This window comes from Rhamphochromis sp. 'chilingali' (genome assembly GCF_963969265.1).
Source record: "Rhamphochromis sp. 'chilingali' genome assembly, chromosome: 2".
NCBI lineage: Eukaryota > Metazoa > Chordata > Actinopteri > Cichliformes > Cichlidae > Rhamphochromis > Rhamphochromis sp. 'chilingali'.
Genome location: NC_137930.1, coordinates 961,574 through 983,148, shown reverse-complemented (window position 1 = coordinate 983,148; position 21,575 = coordinate 961,574). Strand labels below are relative to the sequence as shown.

The 21,575-nt window shown below is 44.8% G+C and overlaps 1 protein-coding gene across 1 annotated transcript; it reads right to left on the bottom strand.

Moving 5' to 3' along the window:
- Positions 1 to 55: 55 nt before the first annotated feature.
- On the bottom strand, positions 56 to 20,157 carry nox5 (NADPH oxidase, EF-hand calcium binding domain 5). The gene is made up of 16 exons (XM_080874854.1): positions 20,122 to 20,157; positions 16,549 to 16,691; positions 16,319 to 16,469; positions 15,865 to 16,075; positions 12,550 to 12,787; positions 11,422 to 11,575; positions 11,167 to 11,339; positions 10,910 to 11,092; positions 10,697 to 10,829; positions 10,168 to 10,310; positions 9,912 to 10,088; positions 9,471 to 9,515; positions 8,260 to 8,384; positions 7,585 to 7,850; positions 1,393 to 1,559; positions 56 to 808 (listed from the first exon to the last, which is right to left on the bottom strand). The coding sequence occupies exons 2-16, from the start codon at positions 16,666 to 16,668 to the stop codon at positions 677 to 679; spliced, it is 2,418 nt and encodes an 805-aa protein (XP_080730980.1). The 5' UTR covers positions 16,669 to 16,691; positions 20,122 to 20,157; the 3' UTR covers positions 56 to 676.
- Between the last annotated feature and the right edge of the window lie 1,418 nt (positions 20,158 to 21,575).

The following is a 21,575-nucleotide window of genomic DNA, read 5'->3' as shown; positions in this document are numbered from 1 at the left end:
CAGATGGATCAGACACAGTAATTATTAAAATCTAAAATAAGTAAAATAACAAACAAGATTAGATTTTATTATTAAATAAAGATGTGCCATACGCAAGTATTTTTGTGAAAAAGTCCAAATTTAGGTTTAGTATCCTAACATTTCAAATTAATAAGTCAAACTTTTCATAAAAATCACTCAGAGAAAAGTTTTTAAAAATAGCTTTTTTTGGTTGACTTTGTTTACTCGTGGATGGCACTTTTTTTTTTTTCCAGTAGTAGAAACAAGCTTCCATACAAACCCATAAGGTCCATAAACATTACTGGGATATTTTTCTAACCTGTGCAGGGAAAAGTCTCACTGAGAGACCAGGTCTCTTTTTTTCCAAGAGGGCAGCAGAAGTTACAACAAATACAAATGCAACACAAATTGTCTTTATTCCACTTTGACAGGAAGTTCCTAGGGCCAGTTTCTGATAAAGAAGGATTATTTTGAGCTGTAAATCATGCGAAGCTGCTCTCACGATAGGTCACTTTCGACAAAGCCCCATACTCTGTGCGTCACACCCCCAAAAAGGAGGCGGGTCCAACAAAATGTGAACACATAAAATGATTAATGTCTCCACAACATCAGCGATACACGCACACACGCACACACACACACAGCTGCAGGTGTGTGCTGACGGCCCGTGACCTCCTCAGAAGTTCTCCTTGTAGAAGTTGAAGCCGAAGTGTTCACACTGAGCTTTGATGACTTTGGCCAGAGCGGGAGCGCCGCAGTAAAACACATGTACCTTCCCTTTGTTCTCCTCAGACACCTTCTGAAACACCTGAAACACACACACAGAGTATTTTATTAGGAGCTGATACTGCAAAACACACCGACGCTCCTTGATTGATAAAACTAAACCGCTATTGGAGAACCATCATGTCTCGGTCTCCCCTCTACTTCAATAAAATAAACTCCAGAAGAAGTAGTTTCCTTTCCAGGAACTAACATCCAGGACCTTAAATGTTTTAAATGGCCATCCATGGCAGCCTGAAACCTCAGAGATAGGTTCATTGCTAAATTTTTCAGTCTTTACAAAATTTTAAGGAGAACTTTCCGAATTTGTGATGAACTCATGTGTGGTGACTCCTGACAGAGTCTGGTGCGAATGTCCCCCTGAGAAGCAGATGTCCATGGACGCTGTTTTCTGTTTGTAGCCTCTATTTAAAGCCAAAACATTTTCGCCGTGTTGAGCCTGTCTGATTTAGCCCAACGTTACTTTATCAGGTCCAGGATCACATGTCACCCAAAGAGGACACTCTACCAAAACCTTCCAAAACTATTCAGGAAGGGTCCCAAACTCTCCTTGAAAAATACCAATAACAGAAAAGAAGAAGACCAAGTTAAACCAACGCAACGCCTCACCTTCCCCCACTCGGGTCGGCCCGGTTGGGTTCTGGTCCTCAGTCCAGTGATCGAGTCTCTCTTCTCCTTCTTGGCCAGAAGGTCGAGCGCCATCTGCAGGCCAATGGCCTTCATGTCGTTCTTGCTGAGTGCTGACGTCATGTACATGTGCATCTCCAGGAAGCGTCCTAACAAACATCAGCATTGTGTTAACGAGCGCACAGCAGCGTCTCTGCAGGACTTTAAACACCACGTGGAAGGAAATAACTCAATAATGAAAACTATTATTAGTGTCTTCAAAGTCTGTCTACATTTCCAGACGTTGTCCTGAATCTGCTGCTTTGTGTCTCTAATGACATCATCATTTCCAAAATTAATTCGTTTTATTTCTTAAGACCTGAAACCAGCGGCTGAGACCATAAACTCATCAGGAAAGTGTTTACTGAGCTCAGAGATGAAGACTTCCCTCACAGACGTCTATACGATCAATATTCACAGGAGATATTGGACGTCCGGTCGAGTGAACGTTGGCGCGCTTGCTGCCGCTGCTCACCGGTTGTTATTATTATCTACTATTACTATTTTTATTATAATTTTTTTTCAGTTGCTGACGACAATTTGAACCAAGTATCTAAGGCGCAACCCTGCTTTGACTTGTTTTCGCAATATCTGCGGGCTTCTATTGCTTGCGCTGCAGCTGTCAGTGTTCGGTCCCTCCGTCTGTGCTCAGTGCTCGGCCCTGATTAAGATGCGGATCCACAGGGTGTTGGTGTGGCTCACCTGGAGTTTTTTTATCCATCATTCATCACCCGGCGACAGCTCCTCTCCAGTACTCTGCTACGGATCTTTTGCAGCTCTGTTTCTGCCTGGCTGTCTCTCCACCTGTGGCTCTATACTTCTACCCGGACATCGCCTTCCAGCCCCGCCGCAGGTATATCCACCGAGGGCTTCGGCGGAAGTTCAACATCAGTGACACTAACTCAATATTTTCCATCTGGTCAAAAACTCGTCGTCCTCCCTGCAAGACTGACCACAGTGTGCTGGCCCACCTGGCTAGATCAACTAAGCCCACTGTCAGGCATGGCAACTCCAGCATCAAGTTCGGTCTATTAACTAGGAGGACCAGGCTTCTACCTTTCTACCTTTAAAACCCGCCACCAGCCAAATGGCTGGTAGGCTTTTAGCTAAGCTTTAGCTTCAGCCAAGTGGAAGCTAAATTGGCTAGTCATTCATATGTATATTAGGTTGTTACCTGGGAATTCTGGAGGGAGGGGAGTGGGGGTGTGTGATTGAGGGCATGGGGGAGCTGCTAAAAGCTGTGCACAGTCACCAACTTGGAGTGTTTCAGTTTGCCGTCTTAGGGAGGACATTTTTACAAATAATAATAAAAAGTGAGTGAGTACATTCCAACATTTTCAGCAATCACTCACAATCCTGGCACTGCCATGGTATCTGTAGTCTGCATTTACCTTGGCTTGGCTTCCTGATCAATTGTCCACTACCAAAAGGAAGCCAAGCCCTGTGATCACACCCTGTTTTGTTGTAAAGGATGACAGGGCTTGATCAGTCGTCCATTGTGGCATCGTCCATTGTGGCATCAATGTGATCACACCTTGTTTTGTTGTAAAGGGTGACAGGGCTTGATCAGTCGTCCATTGTGGCATCAATGTGATCACACCCTTTTCCCATCAAAGACTCGGTGCAGTTTCCTGCAGTATATTGCAAGTAAACCGGACAAGTTTGGGATCAAGTTTTGGGTGGCCTGCGACCTAAAATCCAAGTACATTTGTAATGTCTTCCCATATCTTGGCAAGGACCCCAATCGTCCCACTGGGGAGAGACTTTCTGAAAATGTAGTAATGAGGCTGATGGAACCATTCCTAGACAAGGGCAGAAATGTTACCATGGACAATTTCTTCACATCGCTTTCACTTGCGCAAAAACTTCTTGGACGGAAAACCACCATCCTCAGCACAGTCAACAAGATTCGCAGGGAAATTCCTCAATCCACTAGACAGACAGATCGCAGTGAATTCACCACTCAGGTATGTTGCAGGTCTTTTGTGGTTCTATGTTTATGTGTTTCATTGTGTGTAAAAGGGCTATGGAAATAACAATTTATCTTATTTCTTAGGTGTTTTCAACCTCTGCTGCCACGCTGACGGCGTATGCGGCCAAACGGAAGAAGACAGTCTATATTCTTAGCAGCATGCACGGCGTGGTTCAGACTGATAACACTACCAAAAGGAAGCCAAACACGGTCACCCTTTACAACAAAACAAAGTGTGGCGTGGATGTGATGGACCAGATGGTTCGGGAGTACACTGTCCGCAAAGGAACACGGCGCTGGCCAGTTGCCGTGTTTTATAACATGATTGACATGGCAGCACTGAATGCACATGTGCTGTATCAAGCATGCACCGGGACGAAGGAAAGACGGGTGGACTTCCTGGTGGAGCTTGCAAGAGAGTTGGCTCACTCTCATGTAGCTGCGAAGAAGGCAAGAAAAGAACAGTTGCTTCGGACACAACCCTCCACATCGAGCCCTGGAAAAAGAGCCATGTGTCAGGTCAAACACAATTGCAAGAACAATCATGCCACTGTGCGATGTGTTCACTGCAACAGATACACATGTGGTAAATGCAGACTACAGATACCATGGCAGTGCCAGGATTGTGAGTGATTGCTGAAAATGTTGGAATGTACTCACTCACTTTTTATTATTATTTGTAAAAATGTGTACAAATGGTTGGTTTTTTGTACTGTTTTTATCAATAAATCTCAGCAACAAAGGACATACACCCATGTGTGTTGATTTCTCCCTAAGATGGCAAACTGAAACACTCCAAGTTGGTGACTTTTGGAGATTTATTTCCCTGGATGATTGAGAATGCATCAAACTGAAACACTCCAAGTTGGTGACTGTGCACAGCTTTTAGCAGCTCCCCCACCCCCTCAATCACACACCCCCACTCCCCTCCCTCCAGAATTCCCAGGTAACAACCCAATTTACATATGAATGACTAGCCAATTTAGCTTCCACTTGGCTGAAGCTAAAGCCTAGCTAAAAGCCATTTGGCAACTCTCCGGGTTTTATAGGTAGAAAAGCCAAATGGCTGGGCTCTGGGCCTTCCTAGTGTTAAACATCCGCTCTCTCACTGGTAAGGGACATCTCGGCCATGATCTCCTCTGTGATCGTAAGTTGGACTTTCTTTGCTTGACTGAAACATGGCAACAGCCCAATGACTTTGTTTCTCTCAATGACTCCACTCCTGGCGAGAAAGTAGCTGTGCAAACATCAAATATCTGCTCGGTTTATCAAGATATCGCATATTTGCAAAAGTGCTTCGACGTTTTCGGAGACGTCTGCTACCCACCAGCTCGACAGCTAGCCGGGAGCTCGAGGGTCACTGAAGCCGCTGAGAACGGCACAACTCCCGGCACATCATTTTCAGATCACCGCGGAGTTTCGCTACTCGGGTTAAATGTAATATATAAGTCACTTAGACAACCTAAAAATGTTATTGTTGGGCTTTTTTCAGTGTTTTGTTTGTTCGTGTGTAAATCGGTTTGGCTGAGATTAAAGTTATTAGATTAGATAAAATAAAACTTTATTAATCCCCCGGTGGGTTCCTCCTTGGTTTTCACACAGCTGAATAAACGTCAAACAGAAAACTGATTAAACAGAAGTATGAGACAGTCGAGAATTTACACCAGTGTCCTGTTATATTTTAGATAGCAAGGAGCAGACGGCCGAGTTTATTGAACTCCACCGAGACAGCGGCGACGCTAATCAGAAGGCGAGACCGTCCAATTTCACAGCCGTTTACTTCCGGCCTACCCGACCCTCTGAGGATCCGGCCTACGTAGACCGCGAAGGCTGGGTCCTCAGGAGGATGCAGCCCATGAATTTGGACACGACTGACGTCTACACCGCCACAGCCTTAAAATTCAGGGAAATGAAGGACGCATTTGAGGGCCGCATTTCGAGCAGCCTTCAAATTGGGACAGCCTTCGTCGCGTCGCTGTGACGTAATCGGCCTTAAAATGCGGCCTTTAAGGCTGCAGACCCTGAATCGGGATACAGCCCCTGTCTCTGCCCCTCCCTCCCATTAATTTGAATACACTGCACTACAGCTCCCTGGATCTACCCCCACCATCATATGTACTGTTTATCGGCCACCTAAGCCAAACAAGGAGTTTTTAAATGAATTTTCTGCTCTTCTCACTCATTTCTCTGTACTTTCTCCAAATCTCATCATTGCTGGTGACTTCAATATTCATATGGACAATAATAAAATCCCTCTTTCCAGAGATTTTACCTCCTGCCTGGAAAGTTTTGGGCTTCTACAATACATAAAATTTCCTACCCACTCTAAAGGTCATATCCTGGATTTGGTCTGTTGTTCTGGCATTACCCCCACCCATTGTAAAGCCACATTGTTTCCCCAGTCTGATCATATGTTTATTTCTTTTGATGCAAACATAACCGCTTCCAAAACCTGTGTCTCTTGTAATATCACTTTTAGGAAAATTAGTAATATCAACCCAGCTGTTTTTTCATCTGCCGTCCACGACCTTCCATCTATCCACTGCTCCTCAACCCCTCACGAACTCGTTTGCCATTATAATGTCAACCTTCATAACCTTCTTAACATATTTGCTCCCCTTAAACATCGAACTGTCTCATTTTCCCGTTCAGCTCCGTGGTTTACCTCCGACCTGCGTCACCTTAAAGCTAAAGGACGCCAACTCGAACGTCTATTCAAGAAAACCGGACTTACTGTACATAAAGAAATGCACAATGATCATGTTCTGTTCTATAAGGACTGCATTGCCTCAGCCAAATCTGCTTACTACTCTGGTTTAATTAGTTCTAATGAAGGTAACTCCAGGTCCCTCTATTCATTGTTCAGTAAAATTACAAAACCTCCAGACACATTGCCCTCCCACATGTATTCTGTTGATTTTTGCAATTCTCTTATCTCTTTTTTCACTTGTAAAATCTCAGATATCCACCATCAACTTAACTCTGTGGGAGCTCCTGACTCTGAAGTAGACTTCCTGTTTCCCCCACTGTCTTCCTGTCAGCTATTTTCAAGCTTTACTCTTCCCTCCATAACTGATGTATCTAATCTCATTAAAAAATCTAAGCCATCCACCTGTCAACTTGACCCTCTCCCTACTGTGTTAGTTAAAGCCTGTCTTCCCTCTTTAGCACCTCTCATAACCAATATTATTCATTCCTCCCTGAACACTGGACTTGTTCCTGAAGCACTGAAAAAGGCTTCTGTTATTCCAACTCTCAAAAAGCCTGGTGCAGACCCCAATAACTTTGATAATCTTCGCCCTATATCAAATCTCCCCTTTATTTCAAAAATTCTTGAAAAAGTTGTCGCCGCCCAGCTTCATTCACATCTCAATGACCATAATCTCTATGAACCATTTCAATCGGGTTTCCGCCCCAATCATAGCACAGAAACTGCTCTGTTAAGGATTACCAATGACCTTCTGATGGCAGCTGATTCTGGTCTCCTATCCATCCTCATCCTTCTTGATCTTAGTGCGGCGTTTGATACCATTTCTCACAATATTCTCCTGAACCGGTGAGCTTCCATTGGTATTAGTCATACCCCACTTACCTGGTTCACCTCCTATCTCTCAGACCGCACTCAGTTTATCCAATTTAAATCCCAGTCTTCAACTCTCTGTCCTGTTTCTGCTGGTGTGCCCCAGGGTTCAGTATTAGGGCCTCTTTTATTCATTACTTACATGCTCCGTCTTGGTTATATATTCCGAAAATATAATATAAATTTTCACTGTTATGCCGATGACACCCAGCTCTGCCTTTCTTCTAAACCCAGTTCATCCCTCCCACCTTCCTCCCTCTCAGACTGTCTTATTGAGATTAGACCCTGGTTCTCCTCCAATTTCCTCAAACTCAACAGTAATAAAACTGAAGTTTTACTTGTTGGTACAGCTTCTATCTTAACCAAAGCCCACAGCTTTTCCATTAACATTGAAAATTCTCCCACCCTTCGCTCCCCTCAGGTTAAGAGTTTGGGTGTCATACTTGATAATACTCTTTCATTCCAGTCTCACGTTAATTACATAACCCGGTCTGCTTACTTCCATTTACGTAATATTAACCGACTCCATCCCTTCCTTCCTCCCCATGCTCTTTCCCTCTCTAATTTGAAGCATCTCTCTCACCTTCCGGCTCCTCGTCGGCCTGGTCCATCTCCAGTTTGGTGAGCAAACTGACAAACCACTCGAAGGACTTCTGGTCTCTGTTGATCCAGATGAAGTCAACCTGCAGGGTGAAGAACATCCTGGTGTCCACGTGTGCTTCATTGCAGTACAGTGAGCTGTTGTTGGGATGCACTTTTCTTACTTTGCGCAGCTTCATCTCGCTGTCTTTGATGTTCTCGCACCACGAGTATTTACAGCTGGGACAGTTCTGCTTCCTCATGCGGTACCTGAGCCGCAGAAACACCTGGAGTCAGTTTTATATTAATTTCATGATTTTACTCACTGTAAAAAACAAACGGTGGAGAGGGTGACTGAACACGAGAGACGTAATTATAACGCGTCTAACCTTCTGAGTCCTAAAAGTAAAAAAAAATGAACAACTTTTTATTTATTGTTGAAAATGATCCAGTATCACATAACTCTATTTTCTGGCAAAGCTGAAAGAGGACATCACTGGAGCTTATTCTCATTGATTATATTATCACAGCAGAGCAATGAGGAGAGATCCTGAATAAACGTCCAGCATGTCGACAGATTACAGCTGATTATAAACTTGCAGTTTACACATGACTTGAACTGAACAGCTGGGCTGATGGAGGGACTGAGGGGTGGAGCACAGGTCTGTGGGCGTCTTACCGGTACATGATGCTTTGCAGGATGGAGGCGAAGGGTGTGATGCCGATTCCTGCCCCGATCAGAACGGCGTGTTCGGAGGCAAAGATCTGCCGTGTCGGAGTCCCGTACGGCCCGTCTACGTAACACTGTCACATGGCAGACATTCAACAAGAAGCTGCGTCTGAAACGAGCGATTCCTGACAAACTACGCCTGTGTCAGCTGAAGGTTAACGGTTTCACCCACAGTGTCAGAGGTGTTCCTCAGGGTTCTACTCTCGGTCCTATGTAGTTTCGGCTAAAGTTGTAAGTTTTTCAGAAACAGCACAATGACTCTGACCAATGTTCGCTCTCTTTGAGCTCTATTTTCCCAGCAGAGTCGGTTTTTACACAAACTCTTTCTACAAAGAAATACAGATGATATAAACAGTGCTGAGAACGAAGCAAAGGCAATGTGATGGATCTGCCAGGTCTCACTGCAAAAACATGGAAAAATCCTTTTTGTGTGCACATAGTAAGTAAGTAAAATGTATTTATAGCACATTTCACAGATAAAAATCACAATGTGCTTCACAAAAAAATCAGAAATACAAATAAAAAATGTTTTTTTCAAACTCATATTAAATTATTTTAACAGGAAGAAAATTTCACATCATAGAGAAAAACGTTGCAAAATCAAACCTGTCAGTGTAAACCAGGGGTGGGCAATCTCAGTCCACGAGGGCCGGTGTCCTGCAGGTTTTAGATCTCACCCTGGGTCAATCACATGATTAGTTCGTTACCAGGCCTCTGGAGAACTTCAGGACATGTTGAGGAGCTAATTTAGCCATTTAAACCAGCTGTGTTGGTTCGAGGACACAACTAAAACCTGCAGGGGACACCAGCCCTCGTGGACTGAGATTGCCCACCCCTGGTGTAAACCCAAACCAAGTTTTTCACACATAAACCGAAGAATCTGAATCTGAACATATGAATCTCTTGCTGCCCTATAAGGAGCCGAAACTGCCTGAACTACCAACTGTCAGGGAGTTTAAGTCCATTTTAATAACATGTTCCTCCACCCAACCTCCAAATTTTGGGCTTTTTGGACTTTCAGGGGAAAACCTGATACTGTGTGCGAAGGCTGATAAAATAATGATAATAATTGTCTGCTGGTTCAACACTGCCACAGAGCTCTTCTCACTGTAACTTATACACAATCATATAAAAACTGATTCATGCTCTGAGCTCCTCACCTTGATGTTGCAGAATCTGTGGTTCTCAGTCAGCTTGGCAGAAACCTGCAGTTTAGAAGAAAACCAGAAACACATGTACTAAAACTCTTCTGTCAGTAAACCAAACACACATTGAAGGTGTCATCAGATTTCTGTAAGTTTACTGGGCAAAGAAAATGGTTCAAATATATTTCAGTAAGGAGGGGGGCAAAGTGGCTTGCAGATGCAGGTGTTATTTAACTACATGTTTTCTGGAACTAATAACAGAGATTTCCAACAATATGATCGAGGATATTTGTATTTATGTTGCTGATTTATTGAAGCATGTAGATAAACTTTACATGTCTGGCCCTTCATAGCGATCATTACGACGCAGGGATGAATGTCTCAGACTTATGATGTGGTTCGTTCTTCTCAGTGCAGTAGATTCATATTTGTTAAAGGCTGAACTCTCCTCCTGACCTCTCCTCGCTCTGCTGATCCCAGACCGTCTGGAAAAGGTTGCACGAGTCCCTGATCTCCGGACTCGGAGGCCTCGCCCGACGGCGAGCCGCTCTGTCGGTACATCGTCAGCTCGATGGCGCCGTCCTCATTAGACGCCACGGCTCCGTTACCATCGGCAGAGCTGAACATGTCGTCCTACAGGAAACCACATTGGAGATGTCACGCACAGGAAGCAGGCGGAGACCCAGCGAGTGCAGGTGTGTCAGAGTCTAACCTGAGCTCTCGGCAGCTGCCGGCGCTTCCGCAGGCTGGTGGCGAGTCTGTTGGGACCCAGAGCCTCGCTCTCCAGCTCTCTGAAGTACTCATACAGCCGGGTGGTCCACTGGCCCAGCGAGCGGATGTGCAGCCACAGAGTATCTGCAGAACGACAAGTGAAGACACAGAACTTACACCAGTTTCATTAGACGGTTAAAACCCACCCAGAGAAACTAAACAAAAAGGAGACCGAAGCTTTTACCTGAAATCTCATCAGAGAGGATCAATAAACACAAACCAACGTTCTAAGCTGAAAGGTTCTGCCATTCCCATCCACAGTTATACCTGCTGGAGTCTTTCAGCTCATTGTTCTCAGTGTCAGCAGGTGGAATCTGCGGGTTTTTTTACTAGAAATGTTACCTCATGTGTAACGTAGAGCTCAGACTCCACTGCAGTCCAGCGGACAGAAAGCCCTGAGAGCGCATCCAAAAGTCTGGGACCGGCTGAACCTATGAGGACTGTTTCAGTGCTGAGAGTGTGAGGTGTACCTGACTGCTCGGGAGCGCTGCTGATGGTGAACGGGTGCCACTCATATTTGGCGATCACTGGGATGTTGATGAAGACATAATCTCCAGGTTTGAACTGGAAGAACTGGGGACGCTTGATCACCAGATGAGTCACCTGACAGACAAAAAACACCATCAGACATCGGTGGACCTCGGGCGCCGATCGGGGCGCCGGGCTCGCTTTGTGTTCGGCACCTTGGAAGGCAGCAGGTTGACCTCCACGATGTAGAGGCCTCCCATATGGGACACGGCAATCCCCACGATCTTCTCCAGCACGAACACCAGACCTGGAACCACGAACCACTTCCAGAAGTTTGCACAGTGAATGATCAGCAGGATCCAAACCCACACATAGGACAGGTGAGACCAGTAAAAGACCTGCGGAGGAAACGGCGGTCAGCATCTCGCGGCAGGAAGCAGACCACGCACACAGAGAAAACCGTGTCTATTACCTCGAAGTGTCCGCTGCGGCGCACGAACGTGCTGGAGCAGAGCACCATGAGGCAGATCAGCACCTGCAGGACGACTCCAGTCAGCGAGGCTGTCCCCTTCACCCAGCCAATCCCAGGGCGGGTGGTCAGCAGGTACTCCCACAGGCTGTACTCACCGCTCTCCGTCATCTGGACTGAGACAAACAGCACCGGGACGCCAGTCTACACCTGTTTACACCTGTATACACCTGTGTGCTTGTGGGTGTGTGCTTATACCGAAGTTAAAGGCGTGTGCGGCGGTGTGCACCAGCGTGAATCCGAGGATGGCGCAGCCCACAATCTGGTGCAGCAGGATGTTCTGATCCAGAGGAAACACCCTCACCACCCACGTGGCCCTGAGCCAGGTCAAACAGCGCCGCAGCATCAGCACCTGGAAACGAAGACGCCACCACAACACGCGTGTGCTGAGATTTCAGCTGGACTTACGCTCATACTGTCATGTGACACCACTCTGAATCACAGGATGGTGCAGCGGGTCCAAGCTCAGTGATGCAGCTTATGTGCTGATCTGACTCCTGGGTGTTTCCTCTTTCCTGGCTTTATCTGAGTTTGCAGGCAGCTCTGATTTGAATCAGCACATGTGTGTTTTGTTTTCAGCTGCACTGCACAAGATAAATAGAGAAGGAAACGTCTGTGCTGCCCTCTGCTGGACACTAAGACACAGCACAGCCCCCTCTCTGCTGATTCCTTTCCTTTGTGTGAAAGTACTCAGCTGTGGTGCAATGATTATTGCCTCACAGGTTTAGCTGGGTTAACTGGTGGCTTCATTCTGCTGGGTGATCATGAGTTTAATGACTGTGATAAATACTGTGGTTGGTACAGACAGCACCCACATAAACAGGAGCAGCTGCACGTTTGTTACTTTATTGCTTTTGTTGCTTTTTTTGTGTAGACAGAAAAAATCAGTCAGCGTAAAATTACTGTTTTATATCCACAATCAGTTTAGTTCTCCTCTGATACAGCTCTGATAGGTTTAGGTATCATCTGCTGTGAGTAGTGCATCAAATTTAAAAACCTTTTCATGAGTGTTATGTGTAGAAATGTGGCGCCATGTGGTGCTGGCATTAGAACTGGTTTCACTGCTTCCAACTGGTCCAGACTGGACCCGATGGTGGCTATGTCAGGGGTTAATGCAGCAAAGACGGCCTTTTAGATGTTCCACTTATGCAGCCCACATCGCATGTCCACCATAGTGTGAATGGAACATGATGCTAATGGAAATGCAGGCTGAAGCCGAAAAGGCACGGTGGGAGAACCGGCTCTCGACCGGAAGCCATTTCTTGCACCGGCACCACGATGGAGGGAAAGAGGCACAGACACGTAAGGATGCAGTTTGTGTCATACCATGACGAAGGTGCAGTTAAAGTTGAGGCACTGGCCGCAGCCTTTGGCCACCATGAACCAAGGCCCACCGTAGCTGTGGCGCAACATGGCGACGATGAACAGCAGCAGATTAAGGAGGGAGTACACAGCCAGGAACAGCAGCTTCCGGCTGTTGTTCTGCCAGTAGGCCCGGGTCAGGTAGCGAGGGGTGTGACGCTTCTTCTGGTCCAGATCAGGAGGCTTCAGCCAGTTAGCAGCGCTGAGGGGAAGATGAAAAACAGAACAGGTGTATTAGCAGGTCTGCAGGTTTACAGGTGTATAAACAGGTCTGCAGGTTTACAGGTGTATAAACAGGTCTGCAGGTTTACAGGTGTATTAGCAGGTCTGCAGGTTTACAGGTGTATAAACAGGTCTGCAGGATTACAGGTGTATAAACAGGTCTGCAGGTTTACAGGTGTATAGACGGGTCTGCAGGTTTACAGGTGTATAGACGGGTCTGCAGGTTTACAGGTGTATAAACAGGTCTGCAGGTTTACAGGTGTATAAACAGGTCTGCAGGTTTACAGGTTTATAGACAGGTCTGCAGGTTTACAGGTGTATAGACGGGTCTGCAGGTTTACAGATGTATAGACAGGTCTGCAGGTTTACAGGTGTATAAACAGGTCTGCAGGTTTACAGGTGTATTAGCAGGTCTGCAGGTTTACAGGTTTATAGACAGGTCTGCAGGTTTACAGGTGTATAGACGGGTCTGCAAGTTTACAGGTGTATAGACGGGTCTGCAGGTTTACAGGTGTATAAACAGGTCTGCAGGTTTACAGGTGTATAGACGGGTCTGCAAGTTTACAGGTGTATAGACGGGTCTGCAGGTTTACAGGTGTATAAACAGGTCTGCAGGTTTACAGGTGTATTAGCAGGTCTGCAGGTTTACAGGTTTATAGACAGGTCTGCAGGTTTACAGGTGTATAAGCAGGTCTGCAGGTTTACAGGTGTATAAACAGGTCTGCAGGTTTACAGGTGTATAAACAGGTCTGCAGGTTTGCAGGTGTATAAGCAGGTCTGCAGGTTTACAGGTGTATTAGCAGGTCTGCAGGTTTACAGGTGTATAAACAGGTCTGCAGGTTTACAGGTGTATAAGCAGGTCTGCAGGTTTGCAGGTGTATAAACAGGTCTGCAGGTTTGCAGGTGTATAAACAGGTCTGCAGGTTTACAGATGTATAAACAGGTCTGCAGGTTTGCAGATGTATAAACAGGTCTGCAGGTTTACAGGTGTATAAACAGGTCTGCAGGTTTACAGGTGTATTAGCAGGTCTGCAGGTTTACAGGTGTATAAACAGGTCTGCAGGTTTACAGGTGTATAAGCAGGTCTGCAGGTTTACAGGTGTATAAGCAGGTCTGCAGGTTTGCAGGTGTATAAACAGGTCTGCAGGTTTGCAGGTGTATAAACAGGTCTGCAGGTTTACAGATGTATAAACAGGTCTGCAGGTTTACAGGTGTATAAACAGGTCTGCAGGTTTGCAGGTGTATTAGCAGGTCTGCAGGTTTACAGATGTATAAACAGGTCTGCAGGTTTGCAGGTGTATAAACAGGTCTGCAGGTTTGCAGGTGTATAAACAGGTCTGCAGGTTTGCAGGTGTATAAACAGGTCTGCAGGTTTACAGGTGTATAAACAGGTCTGCAGGTTTGCAGGTGTATAAACAGGTCTGCAGGATTACAGATGTATAAACAGGTCTGCAGGTTTACAGATGTATAAACAGGTCTGCAGGTTTGCAGGTGTATAAACAGGTCTGCAGGTTTACAGGTGTATAAACAGGTCTGCAGGTTTACAGGTGTATAAACAGGTCTGCAGGTTTACAGGTGTATAAACAGGTCTGCAGGTTTACAGGTGTATAAACAGGTCTGCAGGTTTACAGGTGTATAAACAGGTCTGCAGGTTTACAGATGTATAAACAGGTCTGCAGGTTTACAGATGTATAAACAGGTCTGCAGGTTTGCAGGTGTATTAGCAGGTCTGCAGGTTTACAGATGTATAAACAGGTCTGCAGGTTTACAGATGTATAAACAGGTCTGCAGGTTTACAGGTGTATAAACAGGTCTGCAGGTTTACAGGTGTATAAACAGGTCTGCAGGTTTGCAGGTGTATAAGCAGGTCTGCAGGTTTACAGGTGTATTAGCAGGTCTGCAGGTTTACAGGTGTATTAGCAGGTCTGCAGGTTTACAGATGTATAAACAGGTCTGCAGGTTTACAGGTGTATAAACAGGTCTGCAGGTTTACAGGTGTATAAACAGGTCTGCAGGTTTGCAGGTGTATAAACAGGTCTGCAGGATTACAGATGTATAAACAGGTCTGCAGGTTTGCAGGTGTATTAGCAGGTCTGCAGGTTTACAGATGTATAAACAGGTCTGCAGGTTTACAGGTGTATAAACAGGTCTGCAGGTTTACAGATGTATAAACAGGTCTGCAGGTTTACAGGTGTATTAGCAGGTCTGCAGGTTTACAGGTGTATTAGCAGGTCTGCAGGTTTACAGATGTATAAACAGGTCTGCAGGTTTACAGGTGTATAAACAGGTCTGCAGGTTTACAGGTGTATAAGCAGGTCTGCAGGTTTACAGGTGTATTAGCAGGTCTGCAGGTTTACAGGTGTATTAGCAGGTCTGCAGGTTTACAGATGTATAAACAGGTCTGCAGGTTTACAGGTGTATTAGCAGGTCTGCAGGTTTACAGGTGTATTAGCAGGTCTGCAGGTTTACAGATGTATAAACAGGTCTGCAGGTTTGCAGGTGTATAAACAGGTCTGCAGGTTTGCAGGTGTATAAGCAGGTCTGCAGGTTTACAGGTGTATTAGCAGGTCTGCAGGTTTACAGGTGTATTAGCAGGTCTGCAGGTTTACAGGTGTATTAGCAGGTCTGCAGGTTTACAGGTGTATTAGCAGGTCTGCAGGTTTACAGGTGTATTAGCAGGTCTGCAGGTTTACAGGTGTATTAGCAGGTCTGCAGGTTTACAGGTGTATAAACAGGTCTGCAGGTTTACAGGTGTATTAGCAGGTCTGCAGGTTTACAGATGTATAAACAGGTCTGCAGGTTTACAGGTGTATAAACAGGTCTGCAGGTTTACAGGTGTATTAGCAGGTCTGCAGGTTTACAGGTGTATTAGCAGGTCTGCAGGTTTACAGGTGTATAAACAGGTCTGCAGGTTTACAGGTGTATTAGCAGGTCTGCAGGTTTACAGGTGTATTAGCAGGTCTGCAGGTTTACAGGTGTATAAACAGGTCTGCAGGTTTACAGGTGTATTAGCAGGTCTGCAGGTTTACAGGTGTATAAACAGACATCAGTACTGACCTGATGGTGAGGTTCTCCATCACCTCGGGGAACGTCTCCAGTTCAGCTTTGAGCTCCTCAAAGGTGATGGAGCCGCTGTTGTCCTTATCGGCGGACTCAAACAGAGCCAGTGTGAGGTCATCCAGCTTCTCCTCCGGCAGTGAGATGGCGCTCTCACGCAAACATGACTTCAGAACCGTTTTCAGCTCGTCTGGATCTATTGAACCGCTGCCTGTTTACAGAAAGCAAAAAGGATTAAGTGAAACTGCCCCGTCGCCTGGCGGGCTGACGATGATACCCCATCAGCCTTTTACAGAGTTATAAAAATGAAACATGGCCACAAAACTGATAACTGACCTCTACCTGCTTCAGGACGTCAGCTATCTCTTATCTACAACTGTTAGACAGACTGAAACATTTGAAAATAACTCTTGTTGTAAATGTTGTAAATGTTGATGCATGAGCGAATGCTGACCATCCACGTCGTAGACCTGGAACAGGAAGCGGAGCTTGTCGGTCTCGTTGCCGTGGATCAGGAGGTCCAGAGCTTTGAGCAGTTCGTCCAGGCTGATGGAGCCGCTGCCGTCTGAGTCGAACAGTGCGAAGAAACGCTCAGCAAAGAAAGACTGCGAACAATTAGAGGACACGAGTTATTGAGGCCCATTTCAGGTGTTTTTTCTAAACTGCTCACCAGTCCATTCTCACCTCTTTGACCTTGAGAGCTGTTTTGAACTCCTCCAGGTCAATCTCTTTGTCCTCTCCGGCGATGGTCTCAAACTGTTTGGTCACCCACTCCAGCCAGCGGGCGTCTTCGTCCAGACTCATGGTGACCAGCTTTGCTGCTGCAGCTGGTGGGGACAAGCCAGCAAGCATCAAACCTAGCTTTTTGTTTTGATCTGCCTGTTCATGTAATCCTAATTACTCTTCTTCCATCAGAGCGAACATGTGTTAACAGACCTCTCTGCATTGAATCATATCTGTTATTAACCTCTGTCTCTCTTCCACAGCATGTCTTTATCCTGTCTTCCTTCTCTCACCCCAACCAATCACAGCAGATGGCCCCGCCCCTCCCTGAGCCTGGTTCTGCCGGAGGTTTGTTCCTGTTAAAAGGGAGTTTTTCCTTCCCACTGTCGCCAAAGTGCTGCTCATAGGGGGTCATATGATTGTTGGGTTTTCTCTGTATTATTGTAGGATCTACCTGACATTATAAAGCTCCTTGAAGCAACTGTTGTTGTGATTTTTATAAATAAAACTGAATTGAATGAATCTGAGTTGCTCTGCTCTGTGAGTCTGCTGAGTCCCTCTGGGATTGATGGGTCCCATTTGAATCTCCTTTTACGTGTTTTATTAGCTCATATTATTACTCAGGTTGTCTCATCATATGCTTAGACTTGGTCAGAAATTCTTCTTGTCATATTTTAAAGGGTGAAACTCGTCCTGGTCCTTATTGTGTCACGGCCAGGCGGATCAGCTGCACGCTGATCAGCCCTCTCTGTTTCTCTTCCTCTTCTCTCTCGCCGGGGCGGAACTCACTGTGGGTTCACGCCCTCGGCCCACGCCCTCGACCCACGCCCTCGACCCACGCCCTCGGGAGATGAGACACCTGGGTCTCATTAAGGGGAGCAGCATTTAAGCCAAGAGGTGACTGCTGTTCGTCGCTGGATCATTGTCTACCACGCGTTAGTGAAGTCAAGCTACAGAAAGTCTAGTTAAGAGTGTTTTCCTCTGTGCGTCGTTCTTAACCCTGTCTCCCTGTCTACAGAGCTTCCTGGATTTTCCCCCGTGTGGCAGTGTCAGAGTGTGAGCCTGTGATCGTGTGTGTGGATGATCTGAAGAACGCGTGCTTTCCCCCTGGACTTCCCTGGAGACCCCTTCTCCCCCCACTCAGCTGTATATAGCACCCCCCCGCACCTTCTTGTATATACACCTGGTGAATTGTAAATAAATCCTTCTTGTGAGCATCAGAACTGGAGTCCTGCGCTTGAGTCCTCCTCCAAACTGTAACATATTGTCCTTGTCGAGACGCAGGGACATCTCTTCAGGGTCAACAGTGTTAACGAATTTAAGATGAAACCAGGTCGTGCGGAAATTCAAAGAGAACGAGAACCAGTTCAGAGTTTCACAAACCCTTTCCCGCATCTACTGTCACAAATGGACAACTGTACCCTCAAACACACAATAATAACATGGACTGAACCACCACTCACAACCACCAGCACTTTATATACCTCTGTAGAAACTATCCACACCCTCACTTATCTGTAGGAATTATATCTCACTTATCTTAACTGCACTACTGTATAGCTCTGTGTAAATAATCATTCTGTACATTCGATAATCTTTAATCCTACAACTGTTTACAACTTGCATAGTTCACATTTCTGTATAGCTGTATATCCCAGATTCTGTAAAGTTATTTATTTCATATTCTGTATAGTTTTTCATATTTATATCCTGTTCATATCCTGTACATAGCTTGTACTCACTACAGCCTGTACATACTTAGTTATAGAATATTCACAACATACTTCATACCGTGTACATTATAACATACCATAATAGACCCATTTCTGTAATATACTCACATATCTATATTATTGCTAATATATATTGTAATATATCTATATCACTAAAGCACTTCTGGATGGATGCAAACTGCATTTCCTTGCCCTGTACCTGTGCATGTGCAATGACAATAAAGTTGAATTCTATTCTAATTCTATTCTATTCTAAACGACTTTACTCTGTGCATATGCAAAACTAGGATTGGATTAATGAAATGAGCACACCGGCCTGTTTTGTAAATCATCATCATTTGGAAGCAGGACAAATGTGCAATCTGTGTGAATCTGAATGTCTAAATCAGCGTCATTATTGTAAAACACGCTCGGGCTGAAAGAACGGGTGTTTGGATATCATCTGGCCTTTAATCTTTATTCTTTGCACCATTTCTTGTTACTGCAGCAACAGCACGGCTATGTGTCCTTCAGAGGCTGAGGGGTTCCCTCTGCCATGTACAAAACAGGTTATTACTGCACTACATGAGGAATCACTGAGGCCGGCGCTCCTGACACTCAGCAAGGCAAATAAAAGGAAAAGCTCTTGTGGAGCAGCTGTGTAATAAATCTTCGGACTGCATCAACCTTCATAAGAGGAGTGATGATTGGAGAATGCAAACCAGCGTGCAACCAGCGGTAAAAGTGATGATGACGATCACATGATTCTAATTTTTCCATCTTTCTGTAAAGCCGGTGTGTTTGGTTGCTGATGTCATGCAGACATTTGATTGGTTGGTGGTGATCGAGTCCAGATTTGGTTCTGTGCAATCACTTTTCCAGGGAGATCATTTAAACTGTGTTAAAAACAGCATGAGTCTCAGTCTGAAGCCTGCAATGCATTCTGGGAAACATTCAGGCTCTTCTCAGCAGGTGGGACAGGTGTGTGCTCAGAGCAGGTGACAGTAGGTGAAAGGTCTCCTTTTACCCACATTTAGAGACGAGCATCATCTTCCAGTTGAGGTTGTGTCAAAGCCTCTAATGCAGCTGTATTTGAAGTCTTTTCCTCCCCGTGGCGGTAACGATGGCGTTCCCGTTCTGTTAAATCAAACTTGAGCTTCTCACGTTTGTAAAGTTCTTGAAGGTTCGTGATCGCAGAGTCTCCGCTGGGATCTGAGTGGAATTTGAACCGTCAGCCTTCACGAGCAGCTGGACTCGTGGGCGTCCTGCTGGTTTCCCTCACGGGGACAATCTGCGGCGATGCCGTCGTCATGGAGACGTCGGATGCAGAGACAACAAATAATACACGTGAGGCGACGAAGCATCGCCACAATCAAACCTGAAAGTCCTTCAGAGTCCCAGCCTGAAAAATTTCAGCTGTTTTTTAAATAAAGCTTCTGACCGTAGAGTCACAGCTGCGCCTCACACCTCACCTCCCGAGATCAGTTCAGCCAATCAGAGAGCAGCAGGAATGTCCACGCGTCTGTACAGGTTCCATCCTTCTGCTTTTCTGTAGTCATTCGGGCATTATTTGACCTCCATACAGCAGCGACAGCTTTCAGTGTGAGCTGCTGTATGGAGGTCAGAAACCGCCCAGACTAATCATCCAAAACATTTTAAATCTGCCTTCAAAATAAAATGTATTCAAAATATGATCACGGGTTTCTGATAACTGACCTTTTAGTGTAAACCTGAAACTCTCACTGAGCCATGAAGTCTCTGAAATCCATCTTTTCCTGAAAATCCTTAAAATATTAGTTTCACAAATTAAAGTCAGACTCACATTTATCTGCTGCGGCGAGTCTTCCTCCGTCCTCAGCTGCTCTCTGTCTCCTCTGAGCTCCGTCCTCACCTCCTCCTCACCTCCTCCTCCTCCTCCGTGTCAGCTGGAGCTGACATCCCACAGCCCTCACAAAAACAACATGGAGCAGAGCAGAAACACGTTTAACCCCACAGGTGAGTCCGGGTTTGTCACATGGTTTAACTAGACTTTTATTATCTTTATAAGTTTGTTATTCCTGATACTGCTGACGTTCACGTCTTGACCTCACCGATCCTTTTGATATTCAGCTGGAGAAGAGTCACATGAAGCTGAAGTATTTTTCATCAAAGCTTTATTACCAGTGCACACTGGGAGATCCCACTATACACTCAAAAAAGTGAAATTTGGTGGTTATTGCATTTACAAGACTCTAACATGTAATTTGTACACAATGAATTTATGTTTCTAAGGTGAACGTAATAAAATCATATAAGATCTACATGAAATTTATCAACTTAGCGCCTCTTAAATTTATTCTTGTTGATATGACATGATAAAATCTAACAAGAGTGGTTAGCTGCCTTAAAGACTCGCGATATCACAAGATCACGTGAGATTCTAAACAACAAGAGGCAGGAAAGCACATGGTTTGCTTCACGGTCATCTTGGAAAGGTAAGAGTGAATCTATCTTCATCCATCTTGATGAAAATACTTTTTGCACAAAGGTATCATTAGTTTGTCGATTCTTTTCAGTTCTATTTATTCACATTTGTTTTTTGTTTTTGTTTTTTAAAATATCTGTTTGTTTATGCCATTCTAGCTAGCTAACACGTTAGTGCAAGAATATAGCACAATGTCATGCTAGCATGATAGCCTAATATGAAAGACTTAGCTACTCCAAATATAGATATTGTTTATAACTTAACCTCTGCACATAAGCTAGTTTGGCTCTACCACAGAGACTGTTGTGATAAATTTACATTTTACGTGTGGGTTGTTGAAATTTGTAAGTTTGTAAGTTGCAACTGATGGACAGTGGTTTATTTAACAATTTATGTGTTTTTAGTACACTGAGGAGGAAAGACAAAACATGAACAGATATGTTTTCCTGTTTTTTAATTTTTTTGAAATTAAATATTTTTCTACTTAATAAACTTGGAGACTTCCAGTTCCCTCCTGTAAATTTAATAAATGTTTAATCTTATCAGGTGGTGAAAGGTCTGGAGAGCTGGCAGGCCAGTTCATCAAATTCATGGTGAGCTAATATTTTTCTTAAAAATTATCACATTCCCATGTTAAAAATTTAATATATTCATTTGTAAGAGACATATAGTTTTGAGACCAAGAAAACATTGCATTCTGATTTTATGTACACATCATCTAAACTTTCTTGAATTGGGGGTATGGCATGATTAAATTAATACACAAATTACAAAACAATATTAAAATGACAGACTTGTCTAAAATGCATAAA